We start from the raw sequence: 20173 nt of genomic DNA on the forward strand, positions 1-20173 counted from the left end.
CATACCTCTGACAAACCCAGTGTTTTCAATTTACTTTAAATTGAACATGGGAATATTCTGTATATTTTCCTTGATTCCCCAAAATTGTTTGACTTTCCTGACTCGCAAGTTTTTCCATCATTATAGTATCCACACACACAATAAGCCAATTCCATGCTATGGCAGATGCCTACGAATACGGCGTTGCTCATGGCCCATTGAAGCTCAAAAAGTCAAAGGGCCTATTTAAAAAAACCAAAACTACTAGCAGCAGCAGCAAGCGGAAATCCAAATCATCGTCAACTAGGAAAAATCCAAAATCCAATCCCCACGAACAAGACCACAGCGACACAGAATCAGCCGCGCTGTCAGGCGATGACACCCGAAATGCGCAGGATATTGTAAAAGTCATCGACCGTACGGATGCCGAGAAAAGACACGACGAGATTCTGAAGAAACGCAAGCTCGAACACGTCGAGAAATTGGCAGAAAAGTCGTACCGAGACCGCATCAAGGAATTTAACGACAAGCTTGAGCGCGCGCCCGAGCACCACGACATGCCTAAGGTCGGCCCTGGATAGTATCTTGTGTTTTCAATCGTCTTTAAGAATAAAAACAATAAATTAAAAACACTCTAAGAGGCTGATGGTGCATTACTTGCTGTTGCTGCTGCCGCTGAGGATGCAGCGTTGGCTCCCGCCGCCGACTTGCTGTTACTGCGCACGCTCTGTATAAACTCAACAATCTTCAGATGGCCCTGGCGACTGACCACAAGCTGGCGCTTCTCAATGCTCGCCCACAGAATGACATTGATATCCTGCGCATACTTGAACACGCGCTCAAACTCCTGCTTCTGATTAAAGTCCTTATAATAATAAGCGCCCGACGGACGCAAGCTGTTCTTCTCCTTCTCCCACAGCCTAATCTGATCCGTCACCGTCACCGGCAGCACAGGCGTATTACCCTGCATCTGTGGGTGCGCGTGTGTAGTCAAAAACGCAATCATCTGGTCTGCCGTGATACCATGCGTTAGGGCGCGTCGGACGCTGTTGCGTGTCAGGGCGCCGGTGATGAAGTTGGAGAACCGCGAGACCAAGTGCACGAATAAGTTCAGAATGGCTATCTGCAGTGGCGAATCCGTGTACGCGTAGACGCGGCAGTTGGTCTCCAGAATGACAAAGCCCTTTTCGCTGGGCGCCAGTAGCTCGCTGGTGCGCACCTTGCCCACAGTGCCGACGCCGGTTATTTTGCTCCGAGGGGCCCCGATATCCGTCTTGCTGTTGTTAGTGCTATTGCTGCCGCTCGCGGTCTCCTTACTGCCGCTGCCGCTGGTCAGCGATGTGATCAGATGCGTCGGGTAGAAGCGGCGCGAGTCAGCCTCGTCCAAGTACATCAGCCCGAAATCGCGCAGCTCATTGAGCATCTTGCGTTGGTTTCCAGTCAGCTCCCTGGTCGAATACGACCTTCCCAGCTGCAGGCTGACCAGCTGAAACAAAAAGTTAAGTACCTCGACAACATCCATATTCTCCACCTCCGCCAGCCGCAAATACTGCAAAAGCACGGTCCACACCTGCGACCCTGAATCCTGAAGCAAAAACTGAAACCCACTGTTCGTGATCTGCATCCCGCCGGACTTTTCCTCCTCCATAAGCCTCGATGACTTGAGAATATGCCGCACACTGTCCGACGGCGGCCTCACGTCAGCGGACTGTCCAACCATGAAATGCAAGATGGCTTCCCACTTTTGATTCGCATACCGTGCCAACCATGCTGGAGTCACCTTGGGATCCCCAGCGCCCGTATAGGGAATACCGAAAGTACTGAAATCGCCGCCACCCGTCAGCGCATTCCGCAGCTGCTCGCGAAAAACAGGATTTAAAGACACGTTGCCCTTTTCCTCGACCAGAATCTGCAGCTTGCGCAGCTGATGCACTTTGGATTTTACCAGCCGCTGGTGATCCTGGCGCGCCCACTGGTGCACGTCCTGGAGCCGGATGGGAGAGTCCAGATAGAGCATGGACATTATCAGCTGCTTGCCAATGGTCGACAGTAGCCGGAAAATCGCAAGGCATGCTGCTGGGCTGGAAAACACACGTCGGCTGAATTGCGCTGGGAGCGACTCTAGGTACTCGGCAATAGTCGATTTAAATTCCTCTTCACTGCCCATCTGTGTGGCCATTGTCTTATGTGTTTATTTTGTTTATTGATTATAGTACTGTGATAAATGCGGTTAGTTGGTTCAAAGACTTGATCAAAGTGTGACAAACAAATGTAAAAATGCTTTTGGGAAGGGCTAAGCTTAGAATAAATATGTTTTTTTGATAATAAATTGTACTATGGGTTTAATCAGTCTTTTTTTCTTACCACGTGTATCCGAAAAATGCCGGGCGCAGTAACCAAAAACGCACTGTTCTCGGTCAATTTTATTTATTTATTTCTGTGTGTATAATGTTATACCAAATTGGCCCTCAACCCACGGGTGAAATCCCGATGGTGTCTTGTAGCAATCGCAGCTGGCTCTGGTCTAATCATTCGGTGATAAAGGACAATTTCAATATCTTTCGAGCTCTTAAACCTAACAGACTGCCCTTCCTCCACGTCACCGCATATGTCTGCAAACACGCCCCCTTCATTGACAAGGTAGCTCTTGCTCATAGCTACATATGGTTTGCCAGTGAGACGAATCTTGAATTCGGATATACGTCCGAATTTCCTTGTCAACAGCACAAACATGTCATGTAAAAGATCGTCTGGAGACCCATACAGCATCACTTGGTTCGGGGTTTCGCAGACAATGCTAAGCCTGTGATTTGCGTTGGTGTATTCTGCATATTTATTTGTTTTGTTTCGAAACAAGCTGGAAAGCTTAGACATGGCTGCAGTACTCATAATACGTAGAACAAGTATATGTTTGAGAGTTAGGAAAATTATAAAAAAATTGTTAAAAAAAACTAATAATAATGATAATAAAAAAATGCAGATGTGGAAAAGTATATTATTACTTTTAGCCTGAAAAAACTATATTCCATGTCTAACTGTTGAAAAATTCCAATTGTTCGGTATTTTTTAGAGGCTGCAAGTGGCGCAAATTTATGTGCAGTGCGTTTTTTGCGTATACACATGTGTATGTTACTTTGACAGTTATTTTTAGTGGCAAGTGAGGCGTTATTTTAATAGGATGTTTATTAGACTACAATAAAGAATATACAAAAATAAAAAGCTTTGCTATTAAATTTCACATAACTGATCTCGATGTGACTTTGAAAAAGGCAATATAAACTAACTATCTTGATACAGTATTTGTTTAAGAGACAATTTATATTTTAGGTTGGTTTTAGTCATCACTGAAATATACATAATTTTTGGTGAACCAGTTAACAAATCGGAATATGTGCCATCATCTAAATCAAAATTTAAATTGTTAAAATTCAAGCCTTTTTTACTATCAGTATTAGCCTCAATTTTGGAAACACCAGTGAATGATTTGTTTAATAAAACAATCATATCGTATAGCTGGTCGTCGTAATTTCCACTGAATATGTCACTTCCATTGGCGTGCGTGAGTGAAAAAGAATTGTTCTTTTTTATACTGTGTATAAGTACTCAAGTTGATAGGTTTCAAATTCAATGCAAAATCACCTTCATTGCCTTGTTCCCCAGTTTATCATTTTTTGTACCTGCCCACTTAGCTTTGATAAAAGTGGACATAAGGGCAGCGGTTGTAGTGGTTATAATGGTGGGGTTTAACGTATATTGACCTAATTAGTTGAATGTGATAAAATGAAAATAATAAAATAGTGAGTAATAAGAAAATAAGAAAATGAGAGAAGCTCCTGTTACACAGCCCGAGGATACGGAGGTAGACGCTGAGGGCGAAAACCATGAGACAGATTCTCGTCAGCTCACAGATGGATCTGATATGGGCCAAATTACAGGGGATCAAATTAGGCGCCACAATTGACATCCGGATATACTGCCTGCCCTGAAATGGATGTGCTGGGCGCAAGAATACAGACATGCCAATTATGCCATATCAGAAACCCGGGTTACTTTCATAAGGACCAGTTCTCGCGAACGAAGCACACAACTGCTAGTGGGTGGCACAAAGACAAGGAGATATATATAAGGCGAGGCCGGCGATAATAGCACTTTAGAAACACTAGTAATAAAAGCCTTTATAATTTCACACCCATTCTTCTAACATTATTAAAGTAGTGCTCCCCACCCCCCTCTTACATAACACTCCATCCGCAACTTTTTATACAAATTTATTTTGAGTATTTAATGATAAATAAAAATTATTGCTAAAAATAAAAATGAAGTAAATATTTGCGCAATTTATTGTTTTCTTTGACAGCACGCACATCAAAAAGATGTACACATCTATTTGAAAATATAGCTCATTGTAAACTTGCACACTAAAAATAAAATGTGTGTACATTCTACAAAGAAGTATACGTGAGGGTGGAGTACTTACTTTGCCGTTGGTGCGCTTGGAACTGTTAATTAAATCAATTACAAATTGATTGAGGTTGAAAATATATACATGTGTATACCATACATTGTGAGACTACAGCGGAAAAATTATAGGCACTCAGGGGTAAACCCAATCATTAGTGTTTCTGATGAGCAATGAAATCAAGTGTTCAGCCTGATTATTTGCACCAATCAGTTAGTAAAAAGTGACAAATCAAGCGTTCGCAATCAGCGACAGCAGTAAACAAAAGAGGGCAAAAATTAAAGCAAGCGTTTCTAGTTGTTTTTTGTTTGTCTTTGTTCTTTTTTTATTGCATTTTATTTTTTGCATTGTTGTATTAAATTACAAATTCAAATTCAAATTCAAATTCACAGTATTACTCTATTTTTAATTTTATTTGTCTCGATAAACAAAAAAGAAAGAAATGGCAGGCAAGAAAGCAGCCCCCGGGCGGCAAACCCAGCTCCACACTTATTTCACACCCAAAGCAGTCGACCACAACTCCGCTATAGCCAGCCACCCAAATGGTCCTTTATTGACAGAAACAGGGTTAGAAGCACAAACGGCCGAGCCTGCCGATCAACCGCGTAAGCGAGGCCGGCCACGCAAATCTGTAGTGTCCGCCGAACCCACCAGCCCAGTTGCCGTTGTAGAAGCAACATACGCGCAGCCGGTTAAGCGCGGACGCGGCCGACCGCCCAAGCTGGCGGCCACAACGTCTATTTTGCCTTTGGTCCAGCAAGAGAAGGAGCAGCAGCAAATTGAACCTGTTGCTGAAATGCAATTATTGGTGACTACAGATCCTATGGCATCAGTGAAGCGCGGAAGAGGTCGGCCGCGAAAGGACGGATCGGTTGTCGAGTGCAGGGCCGAACCCGTTGTGGAGCACATATCAATTACCACAGAGCCATTGCACAGCCAAGAAGGAATGGTGGATGATGATAACGCAGAGACTGCGCCGGCAAAGCGCGGCCGGGGGCGGCCGCGGCGGAGCACAAGTCGGCCTAACACTCTGGTAAAAGGGCACGACGATGACGGCCGGGAAAACAGCGCAGTGCGTCGGAGAGAGCCAGCCTGCGGCCAGAGAATGCTCAATTGGCAGGCACCCGCCAACAGCGGCCGCACTAAGCGCAAGAGCAAAGCGGACAGCGACACTGGTAGCGAATTCGGAGGCGATGGCGAGAGCCCCGGAACAAGCGATAAAGACAACGGTAATTACAATGACAAACGCGCGGCCACCGCCACTGCCACTGCCACGAGCAGGCGAAGTACGGTAGCGACTCCGAGTAAGTTTTCGTCTTTTGACTTTCGCCAGCGTGTTGGGCGCGCAGGCGGTGTGGCGCCCGACATGTACCAGCTCACTCACAAGCCAATGAATATGGCGCGGTGGGCCGGACCCGACAGCGAAAGCGGTTGGACCAACGCCAATGCAATTGACATTGGAACCGACCAGGCTGCGTGGGAGATGCTCCGCGCCATCCGTGTAGATCCGTCCAGCGTGCAGCCGGCGGCACCGCCATTATTCGGACCCGACCTGCGCGTGCGCATGTCTGCCGACAGTTCACAGCAGGCGGTTGAAATTCAGCCGTCCAAAGTGCACGAGCTCGGCAAGGACAGCCGCGGGTGGATGATCAACGCCGGGCAGTCGCTATTGTCGCTCGACTGGGCTCCTGTGCGGCCGGCCGGCGACTCGAACACTGGGAATGCGAATGTGCCGCCAGAGCAGTGCACTGACTATGTTGCAGCGAGCGGTATGGCGCCAGGCGCCGGCATGGCGCTGGACCAGCTGTATGCCGAGCGCGACAAGGACCGCACCCCCGGGTTGGTGCAGATATGGCGCGTCGACACATTCGCCGACAAAACCCCCGCCACTTGCCGCCTAGACATGACGCTGGCGCACGACTTTGGCCGCTGCATTCGGCTAAAATGGTGCCCCATCAGCATAAAGCCCGAGCCGACAACCGGCGACGCCGGCACCGGCACCAATAGCGGCGGTCTGCCGATAATCGGGCTGTTGGCTGCAGTCTTTGCCGATGGCTTTCTTCGCGTTTGCGCAGTGCCCGTGCCCGACGCCGTCCGTGCACGGCCGACAGGCATAACGGCGGCCGGTGACGTGGTTTGTGTTCGGTGGCCGCAGTGTTCGCTCGTCGAGCTCAAGGCGCCGCGCGGCATCTTTACTGTGTTTGACTGGGCCGGCTGCGACGTGCTTGTGGCTGCCACGTCAATGGGCCAGATTGCGGCCTGGGAGCTCACGCCCTGCATCCAATCCCAGCAGACGCTTGCCGGGCCGCAGTGGCCGTACAGCACGCCAGCGGGCCCTCCTGGGGGCAGCACCGTTCCCTTTACCAACCACCAGGCTCACCACGGTATTGTCTTCAATCTGTCGATTGTCTGCAACGACCTTGGCGTCCGCGACGACGCTCCCGTGCCCCGTAGCCCTGGCGATTTCCGCACCCTCGATCCGTCGACAATCCAGATCAGCTCGCTGGGCCGCGACGGCCGCCTGCGCCAGGCGCTGCTGTGCTTCCCCACGCGCGTGAACCACCCGCTGGTGACGATTCCGAGCCAAGTGCGTGCCAACGAGCTGTGCTGGCTGACGGCGACCTGCTTGTTTGCCGACCCCGATAACGGGCTGCGCGGCACCGCCGATCCCATCATGTCTGCGACCGGCGACCCATGGGTGCGTGCCTGCTTTGGCGCCGACCGCACATCAGCCATTGCTCCGACTTTGTCGCAAAAGCCTACGGGCGTCGAATTGAACACGTTGTGGAACTCTAGCACTGATCGCGGATCCACGTTCCTGATGATTACAAACGGCCCCGTCTTGCAAATAACCCGGTCCGACCATCACAGCTACTTAGCTGCAAGCACCGCCGAGGGCCACTTGCAGATCCTGAACTGCGCTGGTATGAAGATAATCAGAAAGGTCGTGCCGCACCACCGCCGGATATACGCCATTGCGCTGGACGGGAGCGGCAGCAGTAGTGGCGATGGCCCTGAGCTCGTGTGCTTGGGCAAGACACCCGCTGAGCCCAGGATAAACCCATTGCTGAAGGCACCCAGACTGGACATTTTCCCAGCCGAAATTGCCGTGCAGGCATGCGCATGGTCGAGGAACCCGCGCTCATCATCGTGGATTGCCAGTGCTAATGCCAGCGGGATTTTGCGGATTGAAGATTTGGCGATATGAATCGCATTATTTTGTACATTTTTGTTTTCCTTTTGACTGGTTCTAGCCCGTGTCATTTGCTGCAATGGTATTTGCCACAATCACCAAAAATGGAATTCTCTTTCTCCTTCTTTAAACTGAAAATTGGACAGTCTGTGTTTGTTGATTTACAGAATATTTGTCGCTTCGGATTTATATTTAAGTTGATATTACTGGGCGTGTGATTCGGGTACACAAAGTGTAAACTTTTTTTTTGGGCAATATTTTATTTACCTGTGTAACCAACCACATTGGTGGCCAAAGCGATCGACCACTGTGGCATGTTTTTTCCAGCACTTTTGCAGGTTAGGCTGAAAAATATTAAAAAAAATTGCACTTTTTTTCCTTTCTTCTCTCCTCTTGACCTCTTTTCCTTTTACATTTTATAAGCTGGATTGTCTGTAGCAATAATATTACAACCGCCATCTATACTTTCATATACCCCCCATCCATCATGGACTACACTAATACAACCACGTTTCGACAGCACTCGCCCATGATGGCCGCCGACTCTATATTAGCGCACCATCCGCATTTCGTGCGTTACCGCCACTCGTGCGAACACTGTCGGTAAGAAGCAAAAATGACTGACGATGCAAAGACAGAGAGCTCATATCGACATAACTGATCATTGAAAATAATTAAAATCCAATTTTTTGGGCATTCGTATAGAAAGCGGAAAATAAAATGCAGCGGCACTCGGCCCATCTGTGACCATTGCCTGCGCCGAAGCATTCCATGCATATACAAGCCGCTCGCGCGAACTCGACACACTCCCACATCGTCGGCAACGCCAATGGGATCCATCCCGCAGGACCCGGCCAGGCAAGCAAGGGCGCTGCCCATCTCCATTCCAACAAACAGCACGGCCGGTGGCTACTTCATGCCGCCCCGCTTCGCCAGCGCGCCATCACCAATCCCCACTTTCATGCTTCATCCTATGTTTGATTCCGGATCAGACTCGAACAAACTGCCAAATGCCATTCCGCAGCACCTCTACGGGCCCAATATGCTCAGCGCGATGTCTCCCCTGGCCACTCCGCAGGTGGCTTCCTTTGGCGGCAGCGACATGGCTGGGAGCTTCAACTCCATGCACAGCGACTTTTCCGAATTGACTTCGCCGAGTGGCATAATGCCGGGCATCATACAGGGCGGCGGCAGCAATATGGACGACACAATGGATGTCGCTGGTCTGTCAAACTGCTCCATGTACGATGGCCAGATGTCTGGACAGCCAGAATCGCAGCAGAACATGTCGCCTAATATCCCGCAGACAGCTCCCGCAGGATCGATCGGGTTCGGGTACACCGGGTTCAGCTTGCCGACGCACAGCAACCTTTCATTCAGCATGCCGGCCGATAACTTTGGTAGCTACTTTAGAGACTCTGGCGGCTCTCTGACTGCATTCCCCCCCTCTAGCAGCAGCTCCACTGGTCAGAACAGCTCTTTACAAGACCCGCTCATGTCGGCCGCCGCTGTTGCTGCTGCCTCAGCTGCCACTAAAATGGCTCTGGATGAAAAGCTTGAGCACCCACCTCCTCACAGACGCAAGCGCACCTTGACCAACGACTCCACCGATAGCTTGTCCAACATTCCACTTCTCGAGCGGGCGTCCTTGGATACTGATAATTCTATTGGACAGATGATTGGGTGCAATAACGACGAGCGGGTATATGCCGATTTGATATCCTCTTTTAGCATCTGTCAGAACAACGCCGCTGCTGATCTCGGTGGATATGCGTTTTTGGATAATGGATTTTCGCTGTCTTCGTCGATGAACACACACCAGGATGTTGCTGATAATAATGGTCCCCCTCATGGTCTGGCGGGCGTAGATGATGGCGGCATTGCACCAGAACTAACAATATACCGACAAGCCGGCGCTAGCACTAAAAAGTCGAGCGGCTGCGGGTACAATCAAGAAAAGAATGTGACTACAAATATCTAAGAATAATTTAAAAAATATCCTGCAAATCGACATCTTTCTTTTCCATCCTAATTGCATAGCAACCCGGCACGTGCTTAGAAACCAGAGGCAATAAATGGCCCACCATGCCTTTACATTTCGTTAAAAGGTAAGTGCGTTAACGGTGCAAGTGTGTAAACACAATTATACCAGGGAGAGGCGCTTAATAACTGCACTGTAACAAATCCCCAACCTGCGGGGTTGTAACCTTAGATATTAAGGCGGAGTCGATCGGATCTGGCTGGATTTGGCTAGATTTGGCCGCGGGCAGCAGGATAAGGGGGGAATGGGAATGGATGACAAGCTGGTATCAAGCATGTTTTGATTTCGCCCTTCTTATTTTTTTGTGTGTGGTACACACACACTTTTGAATGATTCTGTTGTTTGAACAGCTTGCCTTTCTTGTAAATTTTCATTTTTTGTTCACAAACAAATTCAACTTTTTTATTTTATTTTTTGCTCTGCTCAAATTACCACATACAATAAAAGTGCAAAACCCAATCATGCCGCTGACCAAAGTGTTCTCTTTCCCTACACCCGACAAGGTGTCCCTTGCTCTGGACCAGTTCCTCACCCAGGCTTCCAGCGAGGCAATCGCACAGGCCGGCAAATTCACCATTGCCTTTTCTGGCGGCTCTCTGCCAACCAGCGTTGCAAAGTACCTCAAGGACAACCAGACCATTGACTTTTCCAAATGGTACGTTTTCTGGGCTGACGAGCGCTGCGTCGACTACGACAGCGCCGACTCCAACTACAAGCTGGTGAAGGAGGAGCTCCTCGACAAGCTCAGCAACAAAATCCCGGCTGCCCAGATTATCCCTATCTCGGAGAGCCTTGTGAATGACTCCGAGGCTGCTGCCGCGGATTATCAGGAGCAGCTGGTGTCGGTGTTTGGTGACCAAAAGACCCCCGTCTTTGACTGCATCCTCCTGGGCATTGGTCCTGATGGCCACACTTGCTCGCTGTTCCCTGGGTTCCCGCAGCTCAATGAAAAGTCAAAGTGGGTCGTGCATATTGATGACTCGCCCAAGCCGCCCTCGAGCCGGATCACTTTGACTTACCCTGTTGTGAATAACGCCAAGAAGGTCGTGTTTGTCGTCACAGGCGCTGGAAAGAGCCAGACCATTAAGCAGATTGTCGATGATAAGGATGACAGCAAGCCGGCTACCAGGGTGGCTCTGCCGAAAGGAACTGTTTACTGGTTTGTTGATGACGCCGCGGCGCAGGATCTGAGTGTCGTCAAGCCCTCTGAGTTCAAGCTCTAATTTGTTGATTAATAAATTTCCGATTTATAGATTGATCAATACCTTTTTGGATTTTTTTGTATATGGCAAATTCGATCCCCATGTGCATAAAATTGGACGCGAGAAATGTGGAAAATTGCGCAGTTTTTTTCTTGGTTTGTTTTTTGGTGTCCAAAATGGCTATTGTCAATTATCTTGTCCGACAATTGCAACATGGCGGAGATCATCCCAAGCGTTCCCCTCTCTGTTATCAAATTACCAAAATATATTGCTTTTGATCTCCGCACATGCGAAATGCATGTTCAGTTCACTCAATACTGCAACTGAAAAAACATGCCACTTTCCTAATTTAATTTCTATTTTTATTGCTGAATGTTGCGGAATAGCAAATAGGGTGTATTGTGTTTTGTTTTTGTAGATTATCCGCCATTGTATAAATATTAAAATAAGAAAACCCAACAGGTCATGCCATGTTATGCTTAAAGCAAGCAAGCAAAGCAAAGCAAACACGTGGAAAACATTGCATTATATTGTCTAAGCTGCGCCGAAACACATGTTGCAAAATTTTATCAATAGTGCCAAATAAAAATAAAAAGAAACGCGTGATTTCCACAATTGTAATTTATTTTAATTGCAACAATATGCAGGCAGTTAATTGCTTCATTTTTTTGTCGGCGCATAAGGCAAATACCCTCTGCTCTGGAATAATCCAATATTTTGTGGCATTGGTATTCAGGGAAATAATAATGACATTAAGGATTTTAGGGTCCACATTATTTGTGATTTGCGAATATGCGTAAACAAATATTAATGGACATTATATTTTTTTACGCATGCCTGTACATTTAGAATGAGATAAAGTCCGACAAATAAAGTCATTGGCAATGGTATCACTAATCAAATCAAATGAAATTTCATAATTTAATAGTTTATTTATTAATATATTAATATATTTTTTGTCTACTACCCCAACGCGGTCAAAGGAAACAGATTCCAATGTGGCCAAGCACACGGTATTCTACGATATTAATGGGTATGCGATAATCAGAGGGTGCCTAAAATCCGATTTTCGGCAACGTCCAAGCCATTATTATCTGTGCGCAATCATCACCAAGTTGGGAAGACTCAACAAAAAAAGCAAATGAGCATTATCTCTTGCCAATGTCTATTTTCGAAAAAAAAATTGAACACCATCGTGTATGTATCTGAAAACTTAAGAAAAACCGATTATTTCGCGACCAATAGTGTTTATTTATTTATTTCCCTGATTTTGTACAATGCCATGCAAGGCATATTTCAGCACTAAATTTCAGATTGGTGTCGATCTCTTCCGACTCCCCGATATACATCACTTGTTCAATTGTTGCGATTGGCTGAGAAAATAAAAAAACTAGAAAACATGTGTGAAGCGGAAAATAAAAAAATTGGCCAAACACGCTACAAAATATTTTTATTATAGACACGGTAGAATCGTTATTCGTCCAATAAAAAATAATTTTAAATCCCCTTTTTATTTTAGAGCGCAATTAGAGCTTAAAAATTGGCCAATAGATTATGACAGATTAACGAAAGTTTCTAGCAATTTTAATCGACATTTCCTAATAGCCCTGAATTTAGAAAGCGGGAAGGGGACAATATTCTGGTGGATCATAGTAAAAAAAAGCATATTCATGTGAATGGTTTTTTTCTCGCCACAGGCTGCTGCTATCACAATTTCCGCCTATTTCAGTCATGTCTATGCTTGCTAATGGTCCCGATTATTGCCACTTTATTTGTTTCTTAGAAGGAATTTAAAACGTTTACCAGCAAAAAAATTCTATTCAAGAATTCTACGATTTGATTCACATATTCTCACAAAAAATACAAATCAAGCCGTTGAATTTTAGTTTTTTTCTCTTAACGTTGCCTTGACTGCTTTTTTCAACCCTGGCAAAGAAAAAAGTCGATAGGAAAGCAGCAATAGCCTTCTTTGCAACTATCAAACGGACAGGTTAAACTAATCATCAGTTTGTTGGTCATGCGGGGGATCGCCCAATTTTCTAATGTGCTATTTCTTTGTATCCCGGTTTGTTTATACAGCACATAGGCTGTACCAAGTAAAAAGTATAAAAAAATCAGCCATTCGTTTGGACTATAGTAAAGCAAATAAAAGAGGCGTTTTTCATAATCACGCAGTCACATAAATTTAATGCATTTATTTGCATTTGAGTCCACTTGAAGTAGTGCTCTGCGCGATATACTGCATGTTTTCAAGTAAAAAATGATGTCAATTATTTAAACAATGTATTTATCTAAAACGGCATTATACACGTGTACAATACACATGTATGTTGGCGGCGCGAGAATAACAAGCGGAGATGTAACAAGAAAGTTTCTTAAAAGTAGGATTGAAGGATTTTGCTCTCCTTTTGGCGACAATCTATGCAGACAAATTGCATCATTTTTCAAAATGGAAAGAATTGGGAAAAGGTACTTGTGGAGCAGGCCAAAATGGCTTGGCCGTGAAGAGCAAATGTGACACAGCAAAAGTGAAAAACGCGTAATGTTGGGTATATATGTATTGGTATTTAGCGTTGATGTGTAACCGATTGCCATAAAAAACACGACTTCCTTTATTTAGTCGAGTTGGGAAGTCAGCCCAATTGACTCAAAAAGGAAGGCCAAAATTGCCCAACAAAAAGCCAATTTTTACAATGAAAACTAAAATGAGAGGGGGCGGGGGCGGAATTGCTCCTGTAGGTCAACCTCTCTCCCTCCCACCCCCTCTCCTCTCCTTGTGAATTCAAGTTCCTTAGTGGACGACTGATTTTCACTCTGTCACTTTGGAGTTTCGCATCAACAGGGCGTGCAATAAATGAAGCTGCAGGTCGGGCTCATTTTTGTTGACAAAAATGGGGATATTTGCCTCATTACCCCTGCCTCTATTCTTGCAGGAATAAATTTGATAATTAAGATTCTGCAAAAAACAAAGAGAATGATTGCTGGCTGAAGAAAAATAAAAATAATTGCACTTTTTCACCATTACAAAGTGCAATTATTTTTGTTTTCATATTCACTTTCGCGCCATGCTGTGCCTTGCGCGCACTTGTTCTATCAATATTTTTGTTTTTTCATTGCTCTTTTAAATTGAGCGTGGGCTGCTCAATGTTTTTATTTCTTTTTTCATCAAGGTTGTTTTTCAGTTTGTCACTCACATTTTTCTCTGCTCTTTAAATTGTATTATTGCGCGTGCCACTCATTATTCGCATAGTGTCTATTCTCCAATCTTTTTTAAATCTGTATAGCTATAGTTCTCCATTAGTGGGCTTTTACACTTTATCTACGCAAAAAAAGACGTGACACCTAGAAATATTGTCCTGCTACAAAGTTTTTTGAACCCGTCTGCGTTTAATCCTCAAAGACATCATTTTTCTTCATCACTCTTTAATCTTTTTCTCTTTAAATAATCTCTCAAGTCGGCGGTCATTGCTCGACAACCGGGTTTTATTCAGTTTTATTTTTCCATTCCTTTCCTTTTTCTCTCTTATTGTCGGATTGGTCGTTATTTTTATCGCTCAACACATAAATTGCGGTACACATTTTCCTTTAACTGCCTTTTTTCAACAGAATCCACTTTTTTATTTTTTGTTTGCTAAGCAGTTTCAAACAAGTTCTATAGCTGTTTTCTTTTCTTTTTTCGCATTTTCTTTTAACACATTAACTACGGATCACTCATTTTTTGTTCCATATAACGCTCAGCTCTCAGCTATTAGCTTTTTTTTAGAGCGCAGCGCAGTCGTTTGCTTTTTTAATCTTATATTGTTTCATTTTTCCTCAGTTCTCTAAAAAATAATAGCTCCGCGGTTAAATTACAGTTCTTGATCTCAGACCAACGGTCTCAAATAGTCCCCTTTAGTATCACAATCTCTTTTTCCCTTTCCCCCAACAAATATTGTCCATAAATTTTCCGCATAAAATCACACAAATGGTCGTCAGTCTGTCAGTACCATCCATAATACCAGAGGCGCTGCCACCCGCAGCACATAATTTTTTACTAAACGTAGACTACTGGGCAGTTGGACAGCGCCTCCTGACCACGGCCTCGTGGATGTTGAAGGTCGAATACCTGTACGCTGGCGTCGCAGCATTTTTAATATGGAAAACGATCTACGCGCTATTCTTCTCACCACTGCGCAACATGCCAGGGCCATTCCTTTCGCGGCTCAGCCCTCTGCCCTCGCTAGTGGCCGGGTTGACGCGGTGCACAAACGACGACATGGTGAGTGACTGCGAGGAGTACGGCAGCGTCTACCTGATGGAGCCCAACAAAGTCGCAATCTGCCACCCAGATGACTGCCGGCTGATCCTAAGCAGCTACACCTTTGTCAAGGACGAAATGTACAGCAATGTGGATTTCATGGAGGCGAATATCTTTTTGACGCGCGACTCTGAGCTTAACAAGCAGCGGCGGCGACAGGTCGGGCCGACACTGAGCATGGCTGGGCTGCACAAGATGGAGCCGGCGATTCTGGCAGCGGGCGTCGAGCAACTGATGACCAAATGGGATGAGTACATCGCCCAGGCGGGATCCAATGGCAAAGCGCGCGTATGTTACTACGTTGACTTGACACTCATGTCGTTCGATATTATTGCGTCAATCGGGTTCGGCAGCGAGCACCGGTCGCTGACCACGGGAAACAAGACCATCGCCAATTGGGTCGACAAGACGTTTGCGCTGATGATTATCCAGATGGTTCTTCCAGCAGTGAAGTGCTGGCCTCTGAGGGGCCTGGTAAACTGGTTTCTGCGCAAGGACATTGACGACTTTTTTGCCTTCGGCAACCGCGCCATTGAGCAGCGCAAGGATGCGCTGGCCAAGGGCGCGGCCAAGCCGCATGACATTCTGCAGTCATTCATTGATGCCGAGGATCCCGAGTCCAACATCAAAATGACCGCGTCACAGGTCACCACCGAATCCATCATGATGCTTCTCAGCGGCGCCGACACCAGCTCAACGTCTCTCGCGTGGACCATCCACCTGCTGATGATCTACCCAGTGCATTATAAGCTGGTGGTTGATGAGATCCGCCGTGGGTTCAACAAGGACCAGGTGATCACTTTTGACATGGCCAAGGAGCAGCTTCCGTATTTGGAGGCCTGCGTTTTTGAGTCCCTGCGGCTCTGCCCAGTGTCGACCAACCTGCCGCGCATCATCCCCAAGGGCGGTGTCACTATCCGCGGCCACTTCATCCCTGAGGGATTCAAGGTGGCGGTCAGCACAGCGGCGGCAAACAAGAACCAGGCAGCCTGGGTCAACCCACATCTTTACGACCCTCTGCGGTTCATCAATAACGAGGCTAACCGCCGTAATCTCATGACGCTGAGTGCCGGTGTGCGTATTTGCCCCGGCCGCCATCTGGTCATGGTCGAGATGATGACGACGCTGGCTAACTTGGTCAACCGATATGACTTTGCCCTGCCATCCGACGCCATCTACACACCAGCGAACGTGGACGAGAACGGGTTGCCGGTCATTATGCCAAGGACTAACTATGTGGCAATGATCCCCAAGCACCCGACGCGCGACTGCAACTTGATCATCTCAAAGCGGCCTTGAATTTTTCTCAGACTTTTTCGATGATTATTGAGAATTATTAAACATTCAAGACTAGTCCCTTATATGTTCTAACTCATATGCATATATATATATACATTTTTAGCAAGAAAAATACTTTTTTTTGTACTGGAAAACATTGAAAGAGATAGTGTTTTTATTTATGTATTTAGAAAAAAATTAAACAAAAAAAGACATTTAGACCGACAGCTCAGCGGGCTTCTTCGCAGCAATGATGTCCGCGTAGGGCGCAAGCGCAGGATTGACGTATTTGGTGATAAAGTTGTCGACCTGCTCAGGCGCACGGCCAATGAAAGTAGCAGGGTCAAGCAGCTCATTCAGCTCATCCTTAATCGGGGCAAAGTACGGCGAGTTCTTCACACGCTCAATCAAGTCATTCTCGCCGCCCTCCTGCTTAACAACAGCAGCAGCCTGATGGGACAGCACGCGGATCTCCTCATGGCACTCCTGGCGGTCACCTCCCTTCTTGACCATGGCCATGATAAAGTTTTCAGTAGCCATGAACGGCAGCTCGCTGCGGATACGGCGGCTGATAACCTGCGGATACACGACCAGGCCGTCAACAACATTCTGCAGCGTGGTCAGCACGATATCGGCGGTCAGGCAGGCCTCGGGAATGCTAATGCGGCGGTTGGCCGAGTCATCCAGGGTACGCTCCAGCCACTGCACTGCAGCAGTCTGGTGCACATTGCCGATGAGCACCATCAGGTGGCGCGACAGCGAGCAGATGCGTTCAGACCGCATTGGGTTACGCTTATACGCCATCGCTGAAGACCCAATCTGGTCCTTCTCGAACGGCTCCTCGATCTCCTTGAGGTTCGCCAGCAGACGGATATCCGTGGCAATGCGATGAGCAGTGGCACCGAACGATGCCAGCGGCGACATAAAGTCAACATCGACCTTGCGCGAGTACGTCTGGCCACACACCGGGTAGCACTCCTTAAATCCACTAAGTTCGGTAACCAGAGCGTCCAGCTGCTCAACCTTGTCGTGGTCGCCGTTGAATAGTGTCAGGAAGGACGCCTGGGTTCCAGTAGTACCCTTGACGCCGCGGAACCCAAGGTCATTGCGCGCCCTCTGCATGTTACGCAGATCCCAGAGCAGCTCCTGCAGCCACAGTGTCGCGCGCTTACCGACGGTCGTCAGCTGCGCTGGCTGGAAGTGCGTGAACCCGAGGGTCGGCAAGCTACGGTACTTGGTGGCAAATGCAGCTAGATCGTTGATCACACAGACCAGCTTGGCAATCAGCAGGTCCATTGCGTCGCGGAAAATAATCAGATCAGCGTTATCCGTAACAAAGCACGACGTGGCACCCAAGTGGATGATGCCGGCGGCCGCCGGTGCGGCTACTCCAAAGGTATGCACGTGCGCCATAACATCGTGGCGACGCTTCTTCTCCTCAGCAGTGGCGATTTCGTAGTCGATGTTATCAAGGTTGGCGCGCATCTGGTAGAGTGCCTCTGTGCTGATGCCGGCCAGACCCAGTTGCTTCTCGGCTAATGCCAGGTTGTACCAGAGCTGACGCCATGTGCCGAAGCGCTTGTTGTTGGAGAAGTTGGCGGACATCTCGGGAGACGCGTACCGCGAAGTCAGAGGGCTTTGGTACTTTGCGTTGGGATCGGATGAGGCCATGGCTGGAGATAAAATTGTTTTATATTTTGGTGTAAAGATAAAAGCTTGGTTTTGCTGGGTTAAAAAAAGGCAAAGGTAACGAGGAAGAAGAGGCAGAATGGAAAACCGCGTTACTTTTTCTTTTTGTATCGTATCAAAAGCAAGCAGCAGCAGTGGCAGGTTCCATTTCTCCTGCTGCTGCTTCTGATGCTCACACATCCATGCGCTTGCAAAAAAAAGAAGATTGTGTTGATAAGGTGTTTGTGAGCGGATAAGGGTACTTTTGCATCTGGGTAGCTTCCAGACTGTGAGCAAATAAAAATAATAATTAATTCACAGCCTGGTTTGCAAATCGGGATGATTATGTTGGTTGGGGGAGAAAAAAAAACTGGTGCATGCAGCATGCAGAAGAAAAGAGAATAAAGTGATGATCCCAGAAGGAGAGAAGCACAAATGGCACACAGGAAAAGAGGGGTGCCGGAACCGGAATGAAACGGAGCAAGTGCAGACTTGGGTACTTGTCCGGCTAAGCTCTGTCATTAATTGATTAACCGAAGGATTAGTGCATGTGTGTCGACAGTATATTAAGAAAAGCCAAACAAGGGGGGGGTGGTGTTGTTAAGGAGAGACTGAGGGCCAGCTGAGAAGAGAAAGAAAAAGAGAGAAAGAGAGAGAAAAAAGCCTAGGGCCGCTGGCGCAGAGTGCCCGGATCCTTGCGCCCAGACGCTGCCGCCGATGGGCCGCCACCGCCGGAGGCGTCATTGTGGTTGTCGGCCAGGCCCGAGGCGACCTGCTGGTTCCACGACAGGTACGTATGGTCGCCAAGGCGCCTGGGGCGGTAGAAGTGGCGCACAGCAAAGATGCACCCCAGCAGCACACACAAGCCGCCGACGACAATAAAGGCAATGCCCAGCACCGGGTTGCGGCCGCCAATAAACGACGTGGTAGAGATGACAATGGATTTTGTGCCTCCAAACGATCTCGTATCGTAGTTCATCTGCACGTTAATCTGATAGTACCCGCTCTTCATCGTGTCCTCGGTGTTCTTCATGTACAGCTTGCGGAAAGTCGGTAGCCCAGCCGTGCGCATCCACACGAGGAGATGCTCGTCGTCTGCCAGGTCCGGAATCGGCTCCGGGTACCCGTCCGGGTACCGCTCGTGCCAGTTCGGCGGCGGGTACACTTCGTCTGCCTTATACGCCGTCGGGTTGAACCGCTTGCGGTCAGAGTCCCATGCGATGCCCTTATCAGTCATCGCATAAGTCGAGCTCTTTGCCAGCCCCGATGGATTCGCCCACAGCGGCTGGCTGATCGTATCGTTGAACACCGAGTTGGCAATCAGCCCGCAGGGGTAGTACGGCTTCTTCGGCCCATCATCCTCCGAATGCACATCCAGCGGGCTGCAGTCGCCATTGGCCAGTTCGCTCGCCGACCGCGCCTTGCCCTTCAGCTGGTCAATATCAAAGCTGCGCGTATAGCGCCGGTGGTTCTGGTAAAAGTTCGTCAGCCTATAGTACAAGAACACGCTCGGCTCCAAGTCCTTGGGTAAATTAAACGATATCGTGCACGTGTTTGTCTCTCCATCGTATTTCTCCTCTGGTTTGGGAATTGTCTTGCTGTCAATGCCATTCAGATGGTACTCGAATTGGTTCGTGGACAGCGGCGTCAGCGTGTTGCTCAATTGGTCGCAGTTGGTGTAGTCGATTCGCAGCTCATTTACGCGCCCGGACGCCCACAGAAGCCAGCCGCCGATGGGCGCAAATATTATCCCGATTATAAAGAAGGTTGGGAGGACGCTTTTGGGAGTCAAAAGTGGCTGCCATGCGCGCAGCCGCTGCTGCTTGAACGCCGTGTTTGACGGGCGTTTGGATTTGCCCTCGGTGGCGGATGTTGCGCCGGCCATTTAATTTAAATTTAAATTAATTGGTTATGAAAAAGATAATAGTATATAAAAAAGAAGGGTGGAATTAAAAATTGAATTGAATAAGAGGGCGAAAAGAATAAATAAAAATAAAATAAAAAATCAGCGCTTCATCATCATCATCATCAGTGTCATTTTTTTATTTTTCCGCAA

At 47.5% G+C, this 20173-nt stretch overlaps 8 protein-coding genes across 8 annotated transcripts; 5 read left to right on the forward strand and 3 right to left on the reverse strand.

Annotated features, from left to right (window-relative positions):
* Positions 1-389: 389 nt before the first annotated feature.
* BX661DRAFT_129339 (uncharacterized protein) lies at positions 390-560 on the forward strand (the record flags this gene model as incomplete). Its single annotated transcript, XM_051532530.1, has 1 exon — positions 390-560. A coding segment is annotated over one exon (171 nt), but the record flags the coding sequence as incomplete, so codon positions are not given.
* A 53-nt stretch (positions 561-613) lies between these two features.
* BX661DRAFT_169426 (RNA polymerase II transcription factor B subunit 2) lies at positions 614-2158 on the reverse strand (the record flags this gene model as incomplete). Its single annotated transcript, XM_051533519.1, has 1 exon — positions 614-2158. One exon carries the CDS (start codon positions 2156-2158, stop codon positions 614-616), a length of 1545 nt encoding a protein of 514 aa, XP_051393279.1.
* A 2646-nt stretch (positions 2159-4804) lies between these two features.
* On the forward strand, positions 4805-7870 carry BX661DRAFT_178741 (uncharacterized protein). Its single transcript, XM_051534998.1, has one exon. It carries the CDS (start codon positions 4881-4883, stop codon positions 7644-7646), a length of 2766 nt encoding a protein of 921 aa, XP_051393280.1. The 5' UTR covers positions 4805-4880; the 3' UTR covers positions 7647-7870.
* Positions 7871-7887: 17 nt separating this feature from the next.
* Positions 7888-10033, forward strand: BX661DRAFT_178743 (uncharacterized protein). The gene is made up of 2 exons (XM_051534999.1): positions 7888-8234; positions 8337-10033. The coding sequence occupies exons 1-2, from the start codon at positions 8119-8121 to the stop codon at positions 9610-9612; spliced, it is 1392 nt and encodes a 463-aa protein (XP_051393281.1). The 5' UTR covers positions 7888-8118; the 3' UTR covers positions 9613-10033.
* On the forward strand, positions 10034-11016 carry BX661DRAFT_178745 (uncharacterized protein). The gene has a single exon (XM_051535000.1). It carries the CDS (start codon positions 10134-10136, stop codon positions 10893-10895), a length of 762 nt encoding a protein of 253 aa, XP_051393282.1. The 5' UTR covers positions 10034-10133; the 3' UTR covers positions 10896-11016.
* A 3945-nt stretch (positions 11017-14961) lies between these two features.
* Positions 14962-16470, forward strand: BX661DRAFT_141434 (putative cytochrome P450 monooxygenase; the record flags this gene model as incomplete). The annotated part of the gene is made up of 1 exon (XM_051532892.1): positions 14962-16470. The coding sequence occupies one exon, from the start codon at positions 14962-14964 to the stop codon at positions 16468-16470; it is 1509 nt and encodes a 502-aa protein (XP_051393283.1).
* Positions 16471-16665: 195 nt separating this feature from the next.
* Positions 16666-18120, reverse strand: BX661DRAFT_193246 (adenylosuccinate lyase; the record flags this gene model as incomplete). The annotated part of the gene is made up of 1 exon (XM_051537769.1): positions 16666-18120. The coding sequence occupies one exon, from the start codon at positions 18118-18120 to the stop codon at positions 16666-16668; it is 1455 nt and encodes a 484-aa protein (XP_051393284.1).
* A 661-nt stretch (positions 18121-18781) lies between these two features.
* BX661DRAFT_196786 (ligand-effect modulator 3 family) lies at positions 18782-20002 on the reverse strand (the record flags this gene model as incomplete). The annotated part of the gene is made up of 1 exon (XM_051538074.1): positions 18782-20002. One exon carries the CDS (start codon positions 20000-20002, stop codon positions 18782-18784), a length of 1221 nt encoding a protein of 406 aa, XP_051393285.1.
* Between the last annotated feature and the right edge of the window lie 171 nt (positions 20003-20173).

This window comes from Kickxella alabastrina (genome assembly GCF_025024165.1).
Source record: "Kickxella alabastrina strain RSA 675 chromosome Unknown BX661scaffold_5, whole genome shotgun sequence".
Classification (NCBI taxonomy): domain Eukaryota; kingdom Fungi; phylum Kickxellomycota; class Kickxellomycetes; order Kickxellales; family Kickxellaceae; genus Kickxella; species Kickxella alabastrina.

Coding starts and splice junctions, on each gene's coding strand:
- BX661DRAFT_178741 (XM_051534998.1), top strand. CDS start 4,881: ATGGCAGGCAAGAAAGCAGCCCCCGGGCGGCAAACCCAGCTCCACACT.
- BX661DRAFT_178743 (XM_051534999.1), top strand. CDS start 8,119: ATGGACTACACTAATACAACCACGTTTCGACAGCACTCGCCCATGATG. Junction 8,235..8,336: donor CACTCGTGCGAACACTGTCG/GTAAGAAGCAAA, acceptor GCATTCGTATAG/AAAGCGGAAAATAAAATGCA.
- BX661DRAFT_178745 (XM_051535000.1), top strand. CDS start 10,134: ATGCCGCTGACCAAAGTGTTCTCTTTCCCTACACCCGACAAGGTGTCC.